Raw genomic sequence first — 24,967 nt, 5'->3', positions numbered from 1 at the left:
GCATGTGTAAGGATTCGAGTGAGTTTGACTAGGGAAAAATTGTGATGGCTAGACGACTGGATTAGATCGCCTCCAAAACTGCAGCTCTTGTCGGGGAGTTCCCATCTGCAGTGGATATATCTGCCTGACACAGTTACACTGTGAAGTGACATCTTGCCTCTGATTGACTTCAGTATGCTGAAATGCCACCAATCTCACCGTGCTTAAGGTTAATAGTTAACATGCTATAACAAGAAAAATGGTATTACAAAAAATTGATTTGGTATTTGAACAACGCTCATGTTTGCACTGCTCCAGCCCTGTTGTGAAAGTACATGCCTTGCCCAGGACTTTCAACCACACACATGTTTACTGGTGTATAAACACAAGGAGAGCTCAACACTGCAGCCTGGTGCGCTGTGGGGAATAAGATGTGACAGCTGCTGGGAGGGCTGCCCTCTGCCTGCCTCTCAGGTCAAAGATCTGGTCAAAGTTACACCAAAAGATTCCCTCTCTGACATCTCACTTAAACAACCCAAGATTAGAAGTGACTGGTGGCTGAGAGAAGCAGACTCCTCCAACAAAAGAGCAGCACTGTGCAGGTACACGAGGGGGCATATGCTCAACGACTGTGTGTTGTCAAAACTTAGGTAACTGTGATAGGTTTGTAGCATAAACCTATTCGCTGGAATGTTCAAGACGACCACGACAAGCGCCGTTCCTTCGCTTGACCCCAGTCACTCTCGTCTGCTCCCTCGTAACACTGCTCTTTTATTGAGATTACATGAATATACATAGGTTCATTAACATAGGACGTATACATACACACAAAGAGTACCTTGCCTGTGCGTTGTGTAAGAGTGTGTGTGTGTGTGTGTGTGTGTGTGTGTGTGTGTGTGTGTGTGTGTGTGTGTGTGTGTGTGTGTGTGTGTGTGTGTGTGTGGGGGGGGGGTCAAGATGTGACCCCATAAAGGACTTCCCTAAACCTGCTGGTCTGGAAGTCCGGCAGTTCATCTAAACAAAAGGCACTTAGACTAAAACAGACATATATACGTTTATCCTACCATAAAACACTAAGAGAAGGTAAGACCTCTCCCATGCTCCCAGGATGTGGGTGTGAATGCCAGAGCACTCTGGAATGCACACAAAGCCTTTGCAGACTCCTAAGGATCACACACCCTATCACTACACAATCGATTATACACCTCTAAGCATATATGGTTAAATATTTCCTAATACAAATGACAATAATAAAATCTAAACCCATCAAACTGCTTCATGATTATGCACATTGTTTTTGCATCCAGAGAGGAATTTTTCAAAGAATGTCATATTTTTATTACCTGTAGACAAATAGTAGTTTAAAACCTGGCTTTGGTTAGTCAGTCAGAGTATAATCATCTGTCCGGATTTGTATTGTTTCCGTTTTCCATTTTTCACTGAAAGCCATAAAAAACAAAGTCCATGCAGAGCCACCCAAGCACTCATATCATTTGTTTATACACACACACAGCCACACTGATTAAAACAGACAGTTAATTTTCAAATTAAAGGCCCTTGGGAAAACACTGGAAATAAAGTGTGAATCAGCATCACAGTAGGATTACTATTTGAAATCCATTTATGCTGAATACTCACATATATAGTTTAGAATCAGTATTCTGTATCTTTAATACTGAAACTCATGGAATAGCCTTTCTAGTTTTGCATTAGTAAACATGCTTATCATCCTAATGGAAAAGGATTTGAAAAGATAATACCCTCTATGAAAAATCTACAGTACACAAATAACAGGCAAGAGTGCTGCCTGCTTTCTTAACCCTTTAAGACCTGCCATAGAATCAAGTCCGCCAGAGCTTACTTTATATTTTTACATGCTGTAGTGCCATTTTTGGGAGCATTTCAAGTTGCTATACATCAATACAACTGTAATAGCCCATATTTTAATAATATGTATGCATTAAGTCCATAGTAACTACATTAATGCACTTTTTTGCAATTAAACTACAAAAAAATTGAAAATCGTTTTTGGTTTTTTTACATATATTTTTACTTGGAGAAATTTAAAAGGTTTATCCCTCAAAACTTTAAATACAAAAAAGTTGCAAAAAATAGTTTACAACAACAGGAAATTTATTTTGAGTGTCTTCATAGTTTTACTTTTGAGATACACCAATTTTTATATACTGCAGGAAAAACGAAAAACAATCCTATGATGCAAATTTGCAAAGAAAACAGCAAGTGCATCAAAAAAAATTATTTCCAGCAGTGCAATTCGAGTTCTAAGCATCCCAGAAACTATTCAGAAAAGCAAGCAAGTCAAATATGACTTATAAAAACACCAGTATAGGCTTTCAAGGCCTACAAGTAAGAAACTACATTTTCCGCGAAAATGACGTCACTTCCGGTATCGGGCAGGAAATGGCGGACGTGCGATCGTTCCCGCTGACATCTGTTTCAATGTGGGAAGTGTTACGAACAGCTGATCGGATCGGCAAAGCGTGTTTCTGGAATATTATGTTTTTGTTCCTGCAAGCGCTTTTTATGCAATTTTTGCTAAGCCATATGTGGAATTGGGATTTAAAAATAGTTACGCAAAACGGAGCGTGCCCGCTCCGACCGGCTTTAAAGAGTTAATAACAATAATCCAGCATTGCTTACCAACATATTGCTCCATAATTGATGACAAAGGACGTACTCCAAAATGTCTTCCCACGCAACAAAAAATACTTCCAGTTACACTGTGAGTCATGTGAAGTCTTTTTTATTCCATCTTTGGCTAGAAATGTTCCCAATTCCTATATTTATTGTCTATTTAAATTTAAAAATGCATTTGAATAACAAAAAGCTCCTTTTCTTCACAAGGTTACAAAAAAATATGATATCTAACTGTATTTTTTCATCTTGTTTTGGAAACGGAGCATGGAAACATGTCAGTCTGAAACAGTATTATGCCACCTAGTTTGAGTTTCTCTGCAGGGTAAGTATTTATACAGATATTGATTGTAGGGTTTAACAATGATGTATTTTAAGACAGCACAGCAACAACACAGACATGGTAATTGGGGGCCAGTCAGTCGAATAAAGTCCATATGGTGCAAGACAAGTAGTTTGTACATAGTTATGACATAGTTTTTACTTGAAATTTGGTAATGCAATGAATACTTGTGAGTTACACATTAACAGTGACAGAAACTGCTTTAGTGGATGTTGTGGTTTGCTTTGTTCCCTTAAAGGGCTGCACTTGATTTTATAATAAACACTGTTTAGGTTATGTAATTATCATGGTTAAAAGAAACGTCTTGAATCAGTGAATGCATCGCTGTCCAAAGTTTTGTTGACCTTTCCATCAACCCTCACCTCCTCCCGACATGGATTTTGTGGCTCTAAAACCTCACTTCCTCACAGTATGATGACCAGAGACTGCAGTTACAATCAAATGTAACTCATAATAACCTTTTGCCTAATTACTCTTGGACAAAAAAGAAGCAAGTGAAGCTGGCAGCAGTAAAGGTCTGAAAAAGTGTCACTGTAAAGCATCATCTGTGACGTTCATTGGCTATGGCTATAAAGCTTAAATTTAACTCAGTGTTTCATTTGGAATCCAAAGTGCTGCAGCACAAAGGGAGCACAGTCAGAAGTGACACAGAAAAAAGTGTCACTTCTGACTGAGCTGCATCAGTGAGCTATGCACTGAATAGGTCAGTGATTTTCAATGGGCAGACCACAATCTGGTAGTGGTCGTTGCAGGCTACAGGGCAAAGATGTTATTTGACAAAAGCTGACATCCGTTGCTAGGAGAGGAAGAAAAGTCTGAAAAAGTTTCTTAAATATTCTCCACCGATAGCAATGTTGCTAGGAGAACTGATGGTATACAAAAGAGTGCAAATGAGCAGATTCTTTAAAGGCTGACTTATTGCTTTGGTACAGTATGCAGTGTAGTTTGGACACTAAAGCAATACTCGTCATCCATCTACTCTATTCACAGATCAGCCACAACAACAAACCACCTGCACTGTATAGTGGAGCGATTCCATTTATGTCATCAAAGCAGCCCAGACACATTGGATTGTCTTGTGGTTTCTAGCACTGGAGCACTGGGAGAGGATCCATCAGGTCTTGTGGGTTGACTTATAATTGCAATGTGTCAAGATGCAATATCCTGCTTCTTGGTAAGTTGGCAAATATGCATATCAATGTCAAGACCCAAGGTTTTCCAGTAGAATACTAAAATACAAAAAAATAAAAAAAAGATGACAAAAACCTCACATCATTGCCTGTAGGGACAAATATTTCTACAGTTTTAAAAGTCTCCTCAAGAGGTTATCTACACTGGGTTTTCTCTCTGAGAAGAGCAGAGTCAGACTTTGCATTACATGCACAGCAGTGCTGATTTGATCAAGGTCAAATCACAAGGTCTCAACTCCTAATTGAGGTATTGTGCAAGAACAAAGGCACTGATCACAAACTGCTTCAGTTACATGCCAAAGTCAGAGTCGGGGTAAATGGCCATTGCATCAAGCTGGGTGACAATATGATTGGTTTTAATTAAAACAAACAAACATACTACAGGCTAGAAGGAAGCAGGTTATATCTGAGGTTTCCTAGTTTATCACCCATAGCTGGGAGAAAGGATGGTAGTTTCATCACCGTTTGTTTGTAGACATAAAACCTGGGACAAGGGTCATCAGGAATGATCGAGTGTTTAATATGTTTTAAACTTATGTTTTTTTTGGCTGAGCAATAAAACATTTCTTGGTGAGGCTTGTTCCTACAATGACCTTGCTACGATAACAGAGTCACACGGCGTGTAAAACCCACTGCCTGTCACTCACTGCCGATCACATATTCTGCAAAATAACAAATGTTTGAGACTGAACGTGTCTCCAGATGTCTCACTGTCACCAAGTTGAATATTTTATATGTTGTTTCTCCTTCTCTCTGTAATGTTTCAGTTTTCTCCTCTCACTGTGTCTTTCAGCAGCCCAACTTGAAATCACTGATGTGACTAAGGAACACGTTTATTTTCAATTAAATGAAGGAAAAGGCTTTGTCTTTCATTTTCTGTTATCTAAAAAGCTTGGCCTGTATTTTGACGTCTTTAGTGTAGGCATCATATCCTGGCAAATTACTATGAGGCTTGTCAAAAAAGAACAACTCTAATTCAATTCATGCCACCCAACACACGCAAACTCCTCAAATGTGTAGGGCTTTGGTTTTCATGATATGCACTAAGCTCATTATTTCCATATTTGACATTGTTGTTGTAAACAGACTCTCAACATCAAGGTGTGAAGAATGAGGAGGCCACAAGAAGAACAGCAACAATGGGATAAAAGCTTTACTGCCATCATCACCTTTTCAAAAGCATGTGTGTTAGGACATCAGGGCTTGCAAAATCGCTAGCCCGACGTCCCGGGGCTAGCGATTTTTCCAGTCGGGCTACCAAAATCTATCTCAGCCCTGCCCGTCGGGCTATCATAGGAAGGGAAAATATATGTCCATGCTTTTGCATTCTTTCGAAAATGTAGCTGAGTAATTATGTCATTGGCATCGATGAGCCTCTGCCAATATGTGACATATTGAAATCGCGTTTGAATTTGCGCTTGTTTTTTGCTTTCACTATCACTTTGCGATCGCGCGAACGGTGTATAGAGAGCGGCGGCACTGATTGGTGAGTGACGATTAATTGCGCACCAGTTCCTCTGACATCGTCTTATCACTCATTAGCTACTATTCAAACGTGACAAGTGAAATCTCCCACAGCAAGCTTAAACATGTGAGAGGTTGATTGCGCAGAGAATCGCTGACCGTTATGTAAGTACTTGTGTAAAAGCAGCAGGATTTACGTCGGTATTTTAGTTCTGCTGAGCCAAATAAGACAGGTCAGGGTGAAGAAGGGGCAGCCAAATAAAAGCCTACCACAAAACGGAAAAGTTATGACAAATCAGACTATGAGGCAAAAAGAAAGCTCAGCTTTTTTGGTTTCATGGACAAAAGAATTTGTGGCTGGAATATGACAAGCTAAATAACATGATGTTCTGCCAGGTGTGCTGTGAGTTTCATTTCATTTGAGTCGACAAGCGCCTTTGTAACTGGGACCAGTAATTTTAAGAAAGACCATGAGAAATGCAAGAAATGCATTATTGCTCAGTCTGCAATATCTTTCCCAGAACAAACAGCAATTGCAAAAAGCATACTAAAAATAAACCAAGCACAAGCAGAAGTCCTGAAAAATCTTTCAAAAGCGTACTATGTTGCAAAGAGTGAACTACCATTGTCAAAATTTAGCAGTCTTTGCAAACTTCAAAAAGCAAATGGCCTAGCTCTTGGTTCCACTCACCCCTTACCATTGACTTCAGTGGAAATTTCAGATTCAGGATCTGACAGACTGATTCATGTTCTACACAGTTCTTACAAGTTCATAGAAATTTCTGTTCAATTAGAAACAAGTATTTGAGTTGATGACTGTGATTTTTATACAGTTGTTGTGATTTGTATTTTAACAACTTTCTGATTAATTTTTGTTTCCGTTACAATATTATACTTTAATGTATAATATTGTAAAGGAAACAAAACATTAAAAAATTGCTCTCTTTTTTATTCGGGCTACTTAAATTTATTTTGGGCTACCAAAAACTGAAGAGGGCCTGCCCGAAGGGCTACCAGTGTTAAGGTTGGCTGTGTGGCAGGCTGGCAAGGAGGAGTGGTGGACCCAAAGTGCAGACTCAGACTCAAGGGATGAACTCAAAATACTCAGCTTTATTTGCTGGCACAGGGAAACAAGCATACAAAGCAAACTAAACTAAACTAAACTAAACTAAACTAAACTGGGAAACAACATAAACTCACGGGAAACACAGGGAGATCCACACAGCATGGGGGACGACGCGACACTGACTCAAAGAAACACAGGGTTTAAGTACACTGGGAAGTAACGAGGGGAATGAGACACAGGAGGGCACAGCTGGGAGAAATCAGAACTAATGAGACAAGGAAGCAAAGCCAGACAGATTAACATAAGACACGCACCTCCAAAGTAAAACAGGAAACATAACACAGACTGAACTTAAAGACACAGACTCACAGGCAAGCACTACAGAGGGAACAGAGGTGGGAACAGGGCAGACACAGACACTGACTGGACACGAGGATATAGCCGACAGGGGAGACAGCAACTAAGGATAACACAGAGACATAAACCATCAGACAGAACTTCAAAGAAACCAAAGACTAGAAATGATAAATATAATAAACTCAAAACCCTGGGTCAACGACCCAGGCATCCTAACAGTACCCCCCCTAAAGGGCTGGCTCCCAGACAGCCCAAACCTAAACACCAAAACAAAAACAACCCAACCAGGGCGGGCGGTGGGGGAAACAGGACGGAGGGCTCGAAACAAACCAAACAAGGAGCCAGAAACAAAAAAGGTGCAAACACCGGAGCCCAGAAAGCAACATAACAAAACATAGGCGCACGACAGGCGCAGGCGGCCAGGAAAACCAGGTCACACAAAGTTCAGGGGGCCGGCCCGGAGGACGACGACCCAAGAGTCCAGAAAAAAGTTCAGGAGGCCGGCCGGGCGGGAGGCACCGGCGGCGACGGAGCAGGTCAGGAGGCCGGCCGGGCGGGAGGCACCGCGGCGACGGAGCAGGTCAGGAGGCCGGCCGGGCGGGAGGCACCGGCGGCGACGGAGCAGGTCAGGAGGCCGGCCGGGCGGGAGGCACCGGCGGCGACGGAGCAGGTCAGGAGGCCGTCCACGACGGCGAGGACGCCCAATCATCGGCTTGGAAAGTGGCCAGAAAGGACGAGCAGGCCGGACAGGACCAGGACATGTAATCAGAGGCCTGGAAGGAGGCCGGCGCTGTAGAGGCGCAGGATGTGGTCCGGACGTCGGCGTGGCGAGAGGCAGGACCAAGCGGCTGTAGCCGAGGCCAGACCGGGCGGGCGAAGACTCGGAGGCCGGACGGGCGAGGGTGACGCTGCAGGCGGCGCTGAAGCTGGACCAGACGACGGCGGAGCTGAAGCCGTAGCGGACCAGGCGAGGGCGGCCGTGGCGGACCAGGTGACGGCGTGGGAGCCGCAGGTGGTGGCACTGCAGGCGACGGCGTGGGAGCCGCAGGTGGTGGCACTGCAGGCGACGGCGTGGGAGCCGCAGGTGGTGGCACTGCAGGCGACGGCGTGGGAGCCGCAGGTGGTGGCGATGAAGGCTGGACGGGCCCTTCGGACCCTCCAGCGGGAACAGAAGGCTGGACAGGCCGCTCGGACCCTCAGCGGAGGCAAACAAAGGCTGGCGCGGTTCTCCAGAACCCCCAGCGGGAACAGAAGGCTGGGCGGGCCTCGGACCCTCCAGCGGAGGCAGACGAAGGCTGGGCGGGCCCCTCGGACCCTCCAGCGGAGGCAGACGAAGGCTGGGCGGGCCTCGGACCCTCCAGCGGAGGCAGGCGAGGGCTGGGCGGGCCCCCTCGGACCCTCCAGCGGAGGCAGACGAAGGCTGGGACGGGCCCCTCGGACCCTCCAGCGGAGGCAGACGAAGGCTGGGCGGGCCCCTCGGACCCTCCAGCGGAGGCAGGCGAGGCTGGGCGGGCCCCTCGGACCCTCCAGCGGAGGCAGGCGAAGGCTGGGCGGGCCCCTCGGACCCTCCAGCGGAGGCAGACGGTAACTGAGCAGGCGACTGAGCTGAGAGGTGAGCTAACGTTTGAGCTATGGATAGAAGTTTAAGTTCTATTGACTGTTGTAATGATGGTAGTAATGGTGGGTTAGGTGGTGGATTAGCGGTAAGCTGAGCTAGTTCCCCTGAGCCTCCGGAACCTGAAGAAAACCGCTGGACGGGCTCACCTGAGCCTCCAGCGAGGTCAGAAACAGGTGCAGGTACCTGCCGGATACCGGCCTCTCCCACCTGAGGAGAAGGTACGGGTGCCGCGACAGGCACCGGAGCAGGGACCAGCTGGACCTCAGCCTCCCTCACCTGAAGCACTGAAACAGGTGCAGGGGAATGCTGGGCCCGAGCCGCCCTGGGAGCAGGAACACAACTGGGCGAAGGAGCAGGGTCAGAAAACACAGAATCCTCTAAAATGTTTTTTAGCTTCCTACCACCACCATGTGTAATAGTCTTAACCGTCTCAGTTTTAGCAGTGTTCATATGATTGTCTTTTTCCAGCTTAGAGGGAGCAGAAGGAAAACAGTCATTATAACTCACCACGGGGAGTGGCTCAGCAGAGACAGAGTGGCGACTGCGTGAACGTCGCTTTCTCCGGGAAGTGGGAGGTGGCAAACTGGGCTGCGAACCCTCCAAAAGACCGGGCTGCGACGAGGAAGCAGAGAGTTTGTGAAGCTCAGAACGTGGCAGACCCAAAAACAGAGCGAAGGATTGCAGCGGAGTGAGTCTAACGTCCGGCGTCACGTAATCCCTCTTCCTCCGCCGCTTAACCTTCTTGTCGGACTGGTAATCCAGGGTGGAGGCGGAGGTGTAGCGACTGGAGAGAATGAGCACGTGCTCAATCTGATCGCCCGAGGCATAGGCGCCCGGCTCGGCCGTGGCCATGGCAGTTTGGAGGCTGCGGGGCCCTCCGAAAGCCAAACGAGACCCATAGAAGGGTGACTGGAGCTCCTGGGCATGCTTAGCCTCCTGCCTCACGCTCTCCTTGAGGAAGGCAGAAACTGCGGGTCGCCGATACCAAACGGAGTCTGCTGGGTCCATAGTATGGTCGCGTCGTTCTGTTAAGGTTGGCTGTGTGGCAGGCTGGCAAGGAGGAGTGGTGGACCCAAAGTGCAGACTCAGACTCAAGGGATGAACTCAAAATACTCAGCTTTATTTGCTGGCACAGGGAAACAAGCATACAAAGCAAACTAAACTAAACTAAACTGGGAAACAACATAAACTCACGGGAAACACAGGGAGATCCACACAGCATGGGGGACGACGCGACACTGACTCAAAGAAACACAGGGTTTAAGTACACTGGGAAGTAACGAGGGGAATGAGACACAGAAGGAGGGCACAGCTGGGAGAAATCAGAACTAACGAGACAAGGAAGCAAAGCCAGACAGATTAACATAAGACACGCACCTCCAAAGTAAAACAGGAAACATAACACAGACTGAACTTAAAGACACAGACTCACAGGCAAGCACTACAGAGGGAACAGAGGTGGGAACAGGGCAGACACAGACACTGACTGGACACGAGGATATAGCCGACAGGGGAGACAGCAACTAAGGATAACACAGAGACATAAACCATCAGACAGAACTTCAAAGAAACCAAAGACTAGAAATGATAAATATAATAAACTCAAAACCCTGGGTCAACGACCCAGGCATCCTAACAACCAGAGATTTTGAAATTTTGCGAGCCTTGGACATTATTATTTTGTGTGTGTTTTTTTTAATTCCAGGAAACAGGAAAAATGAACAAAATGATTACCAACTGACCACTACCCATCTAGACTGCATATTTTTCCTCTTGTTGGAGCATTGGAGAAATGTAAGCCTTAATTTTACATGACAACGTCACACTTGGGTGTGGACACCCGAGTTTCTGAATACGATAACTCAAAAACAGGATTTTGAAATCGATAAACGAGGTGTAGCTAATAGGTGGCTGAGGGGCAGCATAAGCAGTAGGGCTGGGCCATATCATACCGTTCACGGTAATACCGGTATAATGTTGGGCAACGATGAGAAAATGAAATATCGCGATAGAATATGGGTAAAACGCGCATGCGCAGTGCCTTTGTTTTCATACACATGGCGGAAAAAGCATGGCGGCGACGGAGAATGAGAAGGGCGAAAGCGGATCATTGAATGAAACAGATGAACCAGAATTGGTTTGTAAAAATGGTGCAACTTCAGTGGTGTGGAACTGGTTTAGCTTTCGTCCGTCAGATACACAACAAAGCACTATTTTCGGTAGAGCATGCTAGCAGGCCGTCATTATTATCGTGTTTTTTGGAAAATACGGCACACTTAAAATCAATCCTTTGATTTTTCTGAAAATCGACAGTGCCCCTTATAATCCAGTGTGCCTTATGTAGGAATTCTGGTTGTGTTTACTGACCTCGAACCAATTTTATGTGGTACACGGCGCTCGAAAATCTGTCAAATGTTTTAGTACGACTTTGGTAAGCTACGAACCCGCACCGCTTGATGGATTGTCGGAGCATTACGGCTACCGTAGTCAGGAGCCTCGCGGAGTGATATGTACTGTGCTTCAACATAATATTACCGTATTGTGTGTGTATAACCTCTTTTTAAGTTTTGTGGATATTATACATGGTTATGCTGAGGATATGTCGGCCAGTTTCCACTGGAAATGCCTTTTGGTTAAACTGTCAGTAAGGAATTTGCATTTCCACTGTTAAATTGTTATATAACTTTAATGCACATGAAAAACAGCTGCTTGTTTAAGTGAAAATACATTGATGGGTTTTTTTTTTTTGCACTAATAAAGTTGTGGATTTGTAAAGTATTTTGTCTAGTGTCAATTATATCATCAGTTATGTCGTTATCGCAAATTTTCAAATGTATATCGTGATAAATATTTTTGGTCATATCGGCCTGCTCTAATAGGCAGCCTCCAATATTTTTATTATTGTCAGTGACAAATGTACAATTTTGGCCAGATGAGGACAGGCTATACTAATAATCAATAATCAAAAGTCAAGTTTATGGCTATGTTGTGTTTTTTGAATTGATTCTTTTGTAAATTTGTATTTGGTTCTCTTGAGGACAAAATCTCCTTAAGTTGTTCCATCCATCCATCTTCTGCTTATCTGGGGCCGGGTTGTGGGGGCAGCAGCCTAAGCAGAGAAGCCTAGACCTCCCTCTCCCCGGCCACCTCCCCAGCTTGTTCAAGGGAACACCAAGGCGTTCCTAGGCCAGCCAAGAGTTATAATCTCTCCAGCGTGTCCTGGGTCTGCCCCGGGGCCTTTTGTAAATTTTTATTTGCTTCTCTTGAGGACCAAATTTCCTTATGTTGCTTTCAGTAGTATGTCCTTTTGTCCTGGTTTATTTTAAAGAATATTTCATCATGTGGCTTTCTAGTTTTTTTCTATGTTGTTGTTCTTTTTTGTTTTTAACTTCCCTGTGTTTCTTTTCCCACCTATGTGATTGTTTTTACTCAGTTCACTCATGTCTCATCATCCCCCTCCCCGGTGTGTTATGTAGTCTGTGTTTTTTCATTCCCCTGGCTGCCCTGCCTTTGGTTTGCTCTTACTGTTTTGATTTTGCTAGTTTTTGGATTCTTTGTGATCTGTTTTACTCCCTAGTTTGTTTATATGGCAAATACAAAAGAAGCCCTCACAGGCAGCACAAAGAGGCAGCTTTGAAATGAACTCTGCCAAAGTGGTTGAAGGACTTTCCTGACAACTTTAAGGCCCAGCGAGTGTTAACCTGTGTGTGATAGCTTCTGTCTCTTTAAATGCATGTTCTAGAGCAGGTCCAAATTTTGGTAAGAGCCTCTTTATTCAGCATCTGGATCTATATCTCTGAGTGAAAAGACAGCATCACCTCAAAGTTGGCTGGCTTTGCTTGAGAGTTCCTTGAGAGGTTTACTGGCAATAAATAAAATCACATAGAAAACAAACATTTGACTTAACACAAACAATCTGTAATAGATAATATTTTACCAAATATTGCCAGCTCATCATATTTTTCTCCATTGTTACAACCCCCTCTGCTAGGCGTCAGGGGAGGAGTAACATACACAAGCCCCGAACACAAAACTGAGTAAAGAAAGGTTTTAATTTCAAACTTTAAACAGAAAACCGACAGGGCTGTTCAACAGACCCCTGGGCAAACAATTACTATATAAAGACAAAAAAAGAAGACAAGAGTAAAAGCTAAAGGGTAACTAAGGCAAGCTGGCGGCACACAAACTAAAAGCTAAGAGAAAACTAAGGCGAGCCAGCATCACAATTTCTACTCACAGCCAACTAGCAGCGCAAAGCTCTAATCAGGCTAAGTTCAAGCATGCATCATGGTTTGACAAAGAAACAAGTTCAACAAAGATTGAAGAGGGAGGCACGAAGGGCAAACTGCATGTTCAGTCCTAAGCAGCAGCCACTGAGTGAAGGACCTCCAGCCTTTTGTATTCCCCGGTAAATGCAGGCAGCCGTGTCATTGGTCCGTCGTGTTCAAGGCTCCTGCAGCAGCCAGTGGTGTAAGTGGTCTGGCACACTCAGATCTGCATGTAGTTGAGGCGGGCATAGGTCCGGGGCCAGCCAATCCCCCGTGAGTCCTGGAACACTTTGATTTCCATAGAGGAAGGCGGGGCCACCTGAGGCCAGAGGCCGTAACACCCCTCCCCTTAAAATACCAACTATGTTGGGCAGAAGCAGACACTACAGAGTGTGAACAAAAACAAAGAACAAACACAGCAACACACGTTTACAACCGGGACAGACCATCAGCTAAAACATTTTCAGACCCCTTTTTGTGGCGAATACTTAAGTTGTATTCCTGCAACAACAGAGCCCAGCGCATAAGGCGCTGGTTATGATTAAACATGCGAGCAAGGAACACGAGTGGGTCGTGGTCCGTGTACACAACAAGAGGTAACATGCTGGACCCCAGGTATACGTGAAAGTGCTGAAGAGCCAACAACAAAGCCAGGGTCTCCTTTTCAATGGTGGAGTAGTTTAACTGATTTTTATTGAACTTGCGGGAAAAGTAACAAACGGGGTGGTCCAAACCCTGCAAGTCTTCTTGCAACAGCACTGCCCCAGCCCCGACAGCACTGGCATCAACCTCAAGTTTGAATGGTCGCGTCAAATCAGGTGCAGCTAACACAGGAGTGTGGCAGAGGAGTGCTTTTGCACTCTCAAAAGCATCTTGACACTCACTTGACCATATAAACTCAACCTTTGGGCTGAGTAGGTCAGTCAATGGCTTGACTACAGAGGAGAAATTTTTACAAAAGTTTCTGTAGTAGCCCACCATCCCTAGAAACTCACGCCTGGTGGTAGGTGTGGGAAATTCTTTAATCACTGCCACTTTGGCATCAATGGGCCAGACCTGTCCACGTCCCACCTCCCTGCCTAAGTACGTCACTGTAGCTTTGGCAAACTCACACTTAGCTAAGCTGAGAGTTAGAGTAGCTTGAGCCAAACGATGAAATACCTGGCGTAAAGTTTCTAAATGATCTTGCCATGTTTCAGTGTAAATTACTAGATCATCTAGGTAGGCACTGCAGTTGGACAGGCCACGGAGGACTTTATCCCGGACGAGCCCCCAAATGACACGGCTGCCTGCATTTACCGGGGAATACAAAAGGCTGGAGGTCCTTCACTCAGTGGCTGCTGCTTAGGACTGAACATGCAGTTTGCCCTTCGTGCCTCCCTCTTCAATCTTTGTTGAACTTGTTTCTTTGTCAAACCATGATGCATGCTTGAACTTAGCCTGATTAGAGCTTTGCGCTGCTAGTTGGCTGTGAGTAGAAATTGTGATGCGGGCTCGCCTTAGTTTTCTCTTAGCTTTTAGTTTGTGTGCCGCCAGCTTGCCTTAGTTACCCTTTAGCTTTTACTCTTGTCTTCTTTTTTTGTCTTTATATAGTAATTGTTTGCCCAGGGGTCTGTTGAACAGCCCTGTCGGTTTTCTGTTTAAAGTTTGAAATTAAAACCTTTCTTTACTCAGTTTTGTGTTCGGGGCTTGTGTATGTTACTCCTCCCCTGACGCCTAGCAGAGGGGGTCGTAACATAAGTGGGGGCTCGTCCGGGATCCCCCATAGGGGGTCTTTGTTCCTAGGAGGGGGAAGAAGACAAAAAAAGAAGACAAGAGTAAAAGCTAAAGGGTAACTAAGGCAAGCTGGCGGCACACAAACTAAAAGCTAAGAGAAAACTATGTCTGTGAATGCAACATCCATGGCATTCACAGACATATTACCTCTGTGTGAACTGTTGCCCCGGGGAATTGCCCAAATCCTTTGCCATTTCTAGTCAGTGCAGGTTTAGATTTGAGACAGTAAGCAGAAGGTAAATTATCCCCTTTAGCAGGTTTTAAGTACCAGAACCTTTTAAACTATGTAATCCTAGCAATAGCTCAGAATTTCCTATGAGGTCAGACTACTACAAGGCTGTCTTGCTTTACCCTTGACTCAGCAACCAGGTCAGCAGTCTCATCTCAGAACATGCTTCTGAGACCTCAGCATTCATCCCAGCCTTACCCCATCATACCTCAACTTCATCGATGCTCTACAGAGTCAACTGTAGCTTGGTTTTTCTCTTGGGGCATCTGGCGACACTCCTGTGTTTGAGTCTTCCTTGGTACTCTTTAATGTCACTCCTTCTCACAGGCCCTGCACTGCCACATCTGCTCCTGGGTTCATGCTTTTTGGCTCCCGTGCTCCTGGGCAGCTTCCACCCACCTAGCCTGTCCTACAGTTTGGGACCTTTGCTCCATTCCCAAGAAATTTTGACTCTTTTCTCTCTCACAGCAGCAATTGTAAACAAGGAAAAATCAAGTCTCTGTGGTTGTTTTTATGGGAAACACACATTATTTAACATGCCATCCATCACCTGCCTAACAAGTTTTTTATATTTAACTATAATAAAACCTGATTTCATTTGCGCACACTCAATATTTCCTGATGCTCAGTACACTAATTTACGAAGCTTTTTTGAAGCTGTTATGTGTCTACAAGTATGCTTTAGTCTGGGAAGCCTTCCATTCTCTTAGTCTGTGGAAGTGAAGTGGACAGATGACCTTGTATGAGTTGCAATATGCTGGAGTACACACATAAATATACCCCATCAATCTTAGTTATACCACAAAAAGGAAAAGAGAGCAGACTGCATTTCATGTTTCCTTCTGTTTCCTTCTATTACAATGCAAACATGTTCACTTCTGCCCAGTGTGGATGTTCCCCGTGAGTACTGAGAACTTTATGACAACACAGATTGTGAAGAGCTGTGCACTTTAGCTGAGATAGAAAACTTGGAATTAACCCAAACATACTGTAGTTAAAATAATCCCAAAGCACTTGAGAGAATCCTCTGGCCTCTTGAGCTTTACATAATTACAGCTATTCCAGCCCTACTAACCTACTAACACAACATCATGGAAAATGTCACATGGCGCATTAACATTAATGTGTCCTTAGACAGAGACGGCAACCAGAGTTTGTGTTCATTGCTGCCTGATGGTCTGTGACCAGTAACGGTGCTTAAAGCTAACAGCATGTTGGATTAAGGGAGCAGTGGACTGACCACACAAGAGCTTAGGCTGTTACTTAAAGAACTGCTGTGTTGTAGTTTATATTCTGCAAGCACGCGGGTTTGAGTAATATAAATTATGTGAACGTAGTGTGACTGCAAGGCTCAATGTAATCCCCGTTCATGCAGACAACACGCTACAATGGCATCAACTATACATCTGCTCTCCAGGGGAACTCCAGGTGAGGCAGGAAATAGCATAATAACAACAACTACTCATCCTTTGTGCTCACAGCTGTCCATGTGTGCACTTCTAAACAAGTTCATGTTCAGGTTACTTTATTTGTACCCGTTGGTAATTAGTTCTGTAGTTCTGTACCGAAAACAAGAACTAATAATGATCATGAGTTTGAGCATGATGTCACCCATGAAGGCACAAAGCTATAATTTGCTCATCTGAGTGACGGCTACTGGAATGAGGCTGTTTTTAAACCTTGTTGTTCTACACTTTGTGACCAGAAACCTTCACCCAGAAGGAACTCAAAGTCACTATGTAAAGGGTGCGAGGCGCTAAGGAAAAATCGAACCTGTCAACCACTGGAACTGTCTGGTGTACAGGGGTGCAAGGTTCAGCAGTGGTTCACCAATCAGCATACTCACCCAATTAAACTGTTAAGTGGTTTAACAGGCTAACTTTACATTGTCCTGTACTGCTACTGATACTTCTTAACTGTCAGACGTCAGCAATTTAGAAATGGTTGCATTTATTGTAGTTTTTTCTTCTTTTTTCCTGACTTCATTACAGCACATCCAGAAGCCACATTTAAATAAAATCACTGTAGTTATATATCACCTGCATGTCTACAGACCTGTCTTACTTAGATGTCAGCATCTTTTGACCTTAAATGTGCCGAAGGCAAAATGTGATTGCTCAGCAATGTCTGGTGATCATGAAGCGTTCATTGCCAAAGTTGTTTCCTAAATAACATTTAAGTCTGAATCAATAATTTTGTGAAAACACTCCAGAAAAAGTCCTCATCATGTAATCATTACAGTGATTTATTCAAAATGAGGCTCCAGTATGAATGGCGGGGGTTCAGTTCTAGCTAATTTAACCTAATCTTCATGTGTTGTTTAGAGGTTAATGTAACGTTGGGCCTTAAACCTTGAATAGTGACACTGGCATGGTTGGTTTTCACCCATGGCTGTTTCTGATGCTTCTCTTATAAAGTCACACTGGTGACAACAGAAGTTGTCAGCTCTGTTCCAGCAGAACATTCTCTAGTACATTACATACTCAAACTATGCTATTTCTGACAATGAAGTTGAATATATATGAAGCGGGAGTTCATTCCTAGGTCGGCTTCTAAGTTTTTGACTCCTTTGGTGTAAAGACTTTCAGAAAGTAAAATCAGAGTGGTCCAATTGTGGATCAGTGGCAGCTATGTAAGCCCACTGGAGAAAGACAGGCAGCCCCGAAGAACACATCAACGTGGGAGAAGATGAAAAGATCAGCAGTAAGATCATCTCTTTTCCCGCTGGTTTTATATTTAGATGTTTTCAACCTCTCATTGAGCTCCAGTATACAGACGAGTGTCAGTGGAGCAGCGTTATTGCACAGAAGGGGAGGGCAACAGAGAGTGAGATAGGAGTGGAGTCAGAAGATAGAGACAGATGAACATGAGAAACAGAGACAGATACTAAGAGAGTTCAACAGATGGGTAGACAGATTGAGAATGAAATGCAGCGACAGAGAATATGTCATGCACAGAGGTAAAACAAGAACCCTCTGCACTCCTCTTACACGTTGCCTACGGCAAGTCTTCTAGAGGAAACTCCAGCAACCCAGACAGCACTTTAAGGACATGAAAGTATTTTATCTCCATCTTTCCTCCCTACATCCACTGTTTCCATCTTTTAAAAACATCATTTACAATAGCATACACTTAGTTTTGAGGCTGTGAAACTGTCGCAGAGGTGAATGGGGATACAGTTAAAGGAACAAACAGAGCTGAAATAACAATGTAATGTTGGAGATCAGAAAATACTTCACTCATTCTGAATGGCGAGATTTCAGCCGACACTTCTCACTCTTGTTGTCATTTAAATTTAAGGTGTTTTCACAGCCTTTCAGCACTTTAAGAGCTTCTTCAAATGTTTACCGATTCAACTTCAGCCGGAGTTTCAACTCAGAATATTTCTCTTATAAAAATGCATTCAGAGACAATAATGACACTGCAAACACTGCTTCACAAAAGGAGATTTTGTCAAGTAAGATGTAGTTCTTGAAAGCTGAATACTGGAAAGGCAGATAGCCTTTGCACAAACGTGCTCCAATGTTAATGTTAAATGTTAATTGCAAGTTCTGTATCATGTTTTTAAAAAGTAACTAAGCAACTAAGTAATAAAGTAACTAATTACTTTTTTCAAGTAACTTGACCAACACTGTCTGTGACATTTTGAAGCAGAGCATGATCCCCTCCCTTCAGAAACTGGGCCAAAGGACAGTACTCCAACATGATAAGAACCCCAAACACACCTCCAAAAGGACCAGTGCCTTGCTAAATAAACTGAGGGTAAAGGTACTTGACTGGCCAAGCATGTCTCCAGACTTAAACCCTATTGAGCATCCGTGGGGCATCCTCAAATGGAAGGTGGAGGAGCGCAAGGGCTCTAACATCCACCAGCTCCATGATGTCATCATGGAGGAGTGGAAGAGGATTCCAGTGTCACCCTGTGAAGCTCTAGTGAACTCCATGGCCAACAGAGTTAAGGCAGTGTTGGAAAATAATTGTTGGCACACAGTATTGTAGGGTCTACCTTACAATATAAAGCGCCTTGAGGCGACTGTTGTTGTGATTTGGCGCTATATAAATAAAATTGAATTGAAAAATTGAATTGAATTAAAAAAATTGACACTTTGGGCACAATTTGGACATTTTCACTTAGGGGTGTGCTCACTTTTGTTGCCAGCAGTTTAGACAGTAATGGCTGTATGTTGAGTTATTTTGAGGTGACAGCAAATTTACACTGTTATACAAGCTGTACACTGACTACATTGTATCAAAGTGTCATATCTTCAATGTTGTCCCATGAAAAGATACAACAAAATATTTAAAAAATGTGAGGGGTGTACTCACTTTTGTGAGATACTGTATAATATTGCATATAATACTGCATTCTTGGAGAACACGGCCGTGAAGCTTCACTGCCACGTTAATTAACTGATAGATATTTGATGATGTTAATAGGGGAATTAATTAGTTCCTGGCTGATTGCCTTTCAAAACATGTCCTACATGCTAATGACTGCTGATTACCAAATCAATGATTCAAATCTTCAGAGCCAAGAATTACAGGAAATCGTATGAATTTCTTTCCTCCTAAGCTACAAATTTAAGGGGTTGGAAAATAAGTTAATAATTTAAATGAGATAAGTGGTGACTTTATTTGCTGTTAACTCACTGAAGAATAAGATCTGAAGCTGAAGATTTGGCTGTGAGAGGAGTAAATTATAAGAAAAAATGTGACTAAAAATGTGATGGAATATACAGTGGCTTGCAAAAGTATTCGGCCCCCTTGAACTTTTCCACATTTTGTCATATTACGGCCACAAACATGAATCAATTTTATTGGAATTCCAGGTGAAAGACCAATACAAAGTGGTGTACACGTGAGAAGTGGAACGAAAATCATACATGATTCCAAACATTTTTTACAAATAAATAACTGAAAAGTGGGGTGTGCGTAATTATTCAGCCCCCTGAGTCAATACTTTGTAGAACCACCTTTTGCTGCAATTACAGCTGCCAGTCTTTTAGGGTATGTCTCTACCAGCTTTGCACATCTAGAGACTGAAATCCTTGCCCATTCTTCTTTGCAAAACAGCTCCAGCTCAGTCAGATTAGATGGACAGCGTTTGTGAACAGCAGTTTTCAGATCTTGCCACAGATTCTCGGTTGGATTTGGATCTGGACTTTGACTGGGCCATTCTAACACATGGATATGTTTTGTTTTAAACAAAACATATGTATTTGTATTTGGCTCCATCCATCATCCAGAGCATGATGCTGCCACCACCATATTTGACAGTGGGGATGGTGTGTTCAGAGTGATGTGCAGTGTTAGTTTTCTGCCACACATAGCATTTTGCAATTTGGCCAAAAAGTTCCATTTTGGTCTCATCTGACCAGAGCACCTTCTTCTACATGTTTGCTGTGTCCCCCACATGGCTTGTGGCAAACTGCAAACGGGACTTCTTATGGTTTTCTGTTAACAATGGCTTTCTTCTTGCCACTCTTCCATAAAGGCCAACTTTGTGCAGTGCATGACTAATAGTTGTCCTATGGACAGATTCCCCCACCTGAGCTGTAGATCTCTGCAGCTCGTCCAGAGTCACCATGGGCCTCTTGGCTGCAATTCTGATCAGCGCTCTCCTTGTTCGGCCTGTGAGTTTAGGTGGACGGCCTTGTCTTGGTAGGTTTACAGTTGTGCCATACTCCTTCCATTTCTGAATGATGGCTTGAACAGTGCTCCGTGGGATGTTCAAGGCTTGGGAAATCTTTTTGTAGCCTAAGCCTGCTTTAAATTTCTCAATAACTTTATCCCTGACCTGTCTGGTGTGTTCTTTGGACTTCATGGTGTTGCTGTTCCCAATATTCTCTTAGACAACCTCTGAGGCTGTCACAGAGAAGCTGTATTTGTACTGACCTTAGATTACACACAGGTGCACTCTATTTAGTCATTAGCACTCATCAGGCAATGTCTATGGGCAACTGACTGCACTCAGACCAGAGGGGGCTGAATAATTACGCACACCCCACTTTTCAGTTATTTATTTGTAAAAAATGTTTGGAATCATGTATGATTTTCGTTCCACTTCTCACGTGTACACCACTTTGTATTGGTCTTTCACGTGGAATTCCAATAAAATTGATTCATGTTTGTGGCTGTAATGTGACAAAATGTGGGAAAGTTCAAGGGGGCCGAATACTTTTGCAACCCACTGTAGCCCCTGATGCAAAAGCAGCAAAGGTTAATATAATAATTGCAATCAAACGAATTCTGGAAGAAGGAGCAGTGAATCAAAACTATACTCACTTCAGTCTTCTGCTCTATAAAGGAGAGAAACCGGGCATAGATGAAGGTATTTTATTTCAAAATGCATTTGTAAAAATTTAAGGATGAATGACATGAACACAAAGTCAAAAAATTCAAGTTAAAGATGGACTGGCTCTTTAAGCTCACAGAACAACACAAGCCAGTGCCAGTGATGGAAAATTACAAATATGTGGCACAAAGCTAGAGACTCAAAAGGCCGAAACTGGGATGAAGCAAACTTTACACCCACACAGCTGAGGCTGGTGACAAAAAAAACATAAAAAAGATTCAAAAGACTGCCAGGTTTTTATAACCTGCAGGTAGAGAACTGTCCTTATTATACAAAGATGAGTCTTTCTTCCCAAACCTTTTAGATAGAACAAATATTTTTATGCACTCAAGTCTAAAGTCACACAATCCAGCTACCACCTAAGTCAATAAAAGCAAGAAGAATTTGTTCCAAATGAGAGCAAAGGTTTTTCTTTTTTTTTTTCTACAGTATGTACATGAAATCTAAGATTATTTCATACTGTTTTATATATCGCACATGGAGTGTAAGGATCTTCAGGGATAGTACTTTCAATGGACTTTGCATTTGTTAATGTTTTCTTAATATGAATACTATTTGGAGAATCAACTAAAACTTAAAGGACGACCACCGGCGAGCTGCAAATTACCTGCACTGTTTTCACACAGGCACAAATCAGCACTGTTAGACATCACACAGACTTTGTCCTGGGGAGCTGGCAGGTTAAAGACCGTTAAACACTTTTCCCCTTGGACGCCTATTAGCATTGTTGTCAAATGTCGTCTTTATGGGGCAAAGAGTTAAACAGTCTTTAACCTGCCAGCCCCCCCGTACAACGTCTGTGTGATGTCTAATTGTGTTGGATTGTCTCTACAATCCAACACAATGGGATGGATTGTAGAGACAACGTAATACCGGTGTTTTTTACACCGGTATTACTTGCGGTGTATTTCAGAACACCGCAAGTAATTTGCATCTCACGAGTGGTCGTCCTATGTTCTACCTACTGCATGCTATACCACCCCCACCCCCCCCAAAAAAAGAAAAGCCTTCTCACGTGCACCTCCAATAGAAAATTTAAATGACTCTACATGGAGAAACTGCATGTTTCAAACAATTCATCATGATATACCTTAACACTCAAACTATTTTCTTCATACCGCTGATGAATGAAACTGAATTAAAAACACTGATTTGATTAACAATTGAATACAATAGAGTCCATAGAGAAACTGAGTAAAGTTCAGTATTATAGAGACAAAATTATTCATGGTCAATACACTGAAATGTAGTGAAAATAAATCATGTTTCAGGATTTCGGACCTGCAAGACCTTTCATCCCAATTATCAGCTGTCCATTTCTGCATATCATCTAATATGTGCCCAGCTACTTCCATATGCTCTTAAAGCCATTCTGTGCTCTTATAGCAGATGATGGATTAAATGTGGAAATTTATATTTCAGTAATTTTATGTAACATCGAAATCAGAGCTGATAAAAAACATGTTGCAAGCAATATTATTTGAATTTCAGTTTACATTCATTACATTCATTTTCAGATCTGTGGTTAAGTCATAGAGATGAAGTAGGAAGTTATTCTTTAAGTACATTCATGACTGTTATGAATTTGAGAGAAAAAAATGAAGGATCAGTCTGTATCACGCAGTGATGTCTGTCTTTTGTGTAATTACCTTCCGGTGTCTTTGCAACCCGAGTATCTGTATCTGCACGTTCTGATCCTGCATGTAGAAATTTAAGCCTGCCTTACATGTTTAATGAGGTCCAAACTGTAAGCTGCAGTACAGCGTATAGCTGTATGACACAGCACAGTCCCCTTTCTCTCTAAACCCGGAAACACGTCTTGCCTCCTCTTGTTTGAACAAGTGATTGGATGCTACACAGGTGTGTACTGAGACATTTGGCTCATAAAGTGTATGTGTTTGGGTTTTTTTTCATTTGATTCACAATCTTCAGGGAGTATCTGAGAATGATGTTGTGACCAGATAGTAAGGCTATACTCTGGATCAGAGCATCGCAGGGAGAGACGTGTCCTAAAAGAACATGGGATCGATTTTTAAGCTGGAAACAGCAGACCGGTCGTCACCAGGGGAGACCCAGTGCCAAAAACAAATAAGCCGTTTTTCAATAGATAAAATGAACATTTGAAATCAAACCAATAGTGTCTCTGTCTTTGACGATTTCTAGCACGATATCTTTCTTTCTTGTCTGGTCTTGAAACTTCTATTTTTAATTGATTGGTTATCCTCATGAGTAGCTGACTACAGTTTGGAGCCTGCAGAGTTAGGCTGCTTTCTGAGATTAGACTTGGAATGAGTTAAATTATCATGCCCATACATTTTTCCTTCCTAATGAAGATGTGCTATACAGCCTAATTAAGTTTGATCAGTTCAATATGCACAGTGTGGATTTAATTTCAAGACACTGGTGCTGGTCTAAAATGTGTGATGAAGATAAGACACACACACAGTAAAACAGCAAATAGAGTCTTCCTCTGCATTACACTTACATATTAGGATGCTGACTGACAGCAGCACAAATGATGTATTCAATATGTAAAAATATGAAGGTTTTGTCTGACCTATCTAAAGAGAAACCATGGCAACATGCTACAAATAGCTGACCCGTGACTCCTGTGCTCCATGAGAGCAGGTTGATCACTTCAGCGAAATTAGATCACAGAGACGGGAGGTTTAATGGCATAGGGGAGGATGGGACAGGAGAGAGAGGAAGACAGAGGTTGTGTAAGTAGAGATAGATGGACAAGAGAGGTGAAGGAGTAAGCTGTGCGAGGAAGCTAATAGGAATAAAAAGAACAAGGGGAAAGCAAGAACAGAATCTAGGGAGAAAATGGAAGGGGGGTAAAAGAAAGACAAGGACAAGGGTGAAGGAGGAAAGGAGAAAATGGGTGAGCAGAGGAGAGCCAAGAAGAGGTCAGGGAAGGAGGGCAGAGGATGAAAGGAAGCAAAAGAGGTAAAGAGAAGGAGCTTAAAAAACTGGAAAAAGACATAGGGAAGGAGAAATGAGAGAAGTTAGAAGACAAAGGAGGAGAAAATGAAAAGAAAGAAAAGAAAGGAGGAAGGACAACTGGGAGAAATGATGGAGAGAGTGAAAAAGGAGAGGAAGAAAGGAAGAGGGAGGAAGGAAGGAGAGGAGGAGGGTAGGGAACAATTAGCTCCCTCTTTCTACGACTCTCTTGGGAGCTTCAATCTCTGCAGTGTCCAATTTAAACAACACTTTAAAGCCAGAGCATGAAAGTGTGTGTGTGTGTGTGTGTGTGTGTGTGTGTGTGTGTGTGTGTGTGTGTGTGTGTGTGTGTGTGTGTGTGTGTGTGTGTGTGTGTGTGTGGATAGTGAAGCAGGAAAAAAAACATCTAATGACCATCCTGCCGATGTCATTCCTGAAAGTCAATAAAAACAATGTGATGCTTGAGTCGGATTTTAATTGGGACAGACAGCTGAACAAACTGGACAGATGAGAGGTGAGAGGTCAGGTGATGTCCTCAGGTCTTACCTGTCTCACAGCGGTGTCCTGTGAATCCCGAGGGACAGACACATGTGTTGGGAGACACACAGGTCCCGCCGCTTCGGCATCCCTCTTCACAGAAGGCTAGAAAGAGAAACCAAAAATTTATTAGTTCAGTTTTGTTGTGTTTTTTCCCCTCTGTGGCCCGAATAGCACAGCCACAGAA

At 43.2% G+C, this 24,967-nt stretch overlaps 1 protein-coding gene across 1 annotated transcript in view; it reads right to left on the bottom strand.

The window, feature by feature from the left end:
- LOC116336536 (protein kinase C-binding protein NELL1) overlaps positions 1–24,967 on the bottom strand; it is a 285,884-nt gene that overhangs the window by 20,520 nt on the left and 240,397 nt on the right. The window contains exon 16 of the mRNA XM_039603744.1: positions 24,790–24,885. Within this exon, the coding sequence (XP_039459678.1) occupies positions 24,790–24,885 (96 nt within the window). The remainder of the gene's footprint in view (positions 1–24,789; positions 24,886–24,967) is intronic.

Source organism: Oreochromis aureus, linkage group 1 (assembly GCF_013358895.1).
Source record: "Oreochromis aureus strain Israel breed Guangdong linkage group 1, ZZ_aureus, whole genome shotgun sequence".
Lineage (NCBI taxonomy): Eukaryota > Metazoa > Chordata > Actinopteri > Cichliformes > Cichlidae > Oreochromis > Oreochromis aureus.
The sequence above is the reverse complement of the archived record's forward strand: the minus strand, read 5'-3'. Positions and strand labels throughout refer to the sequence as shown.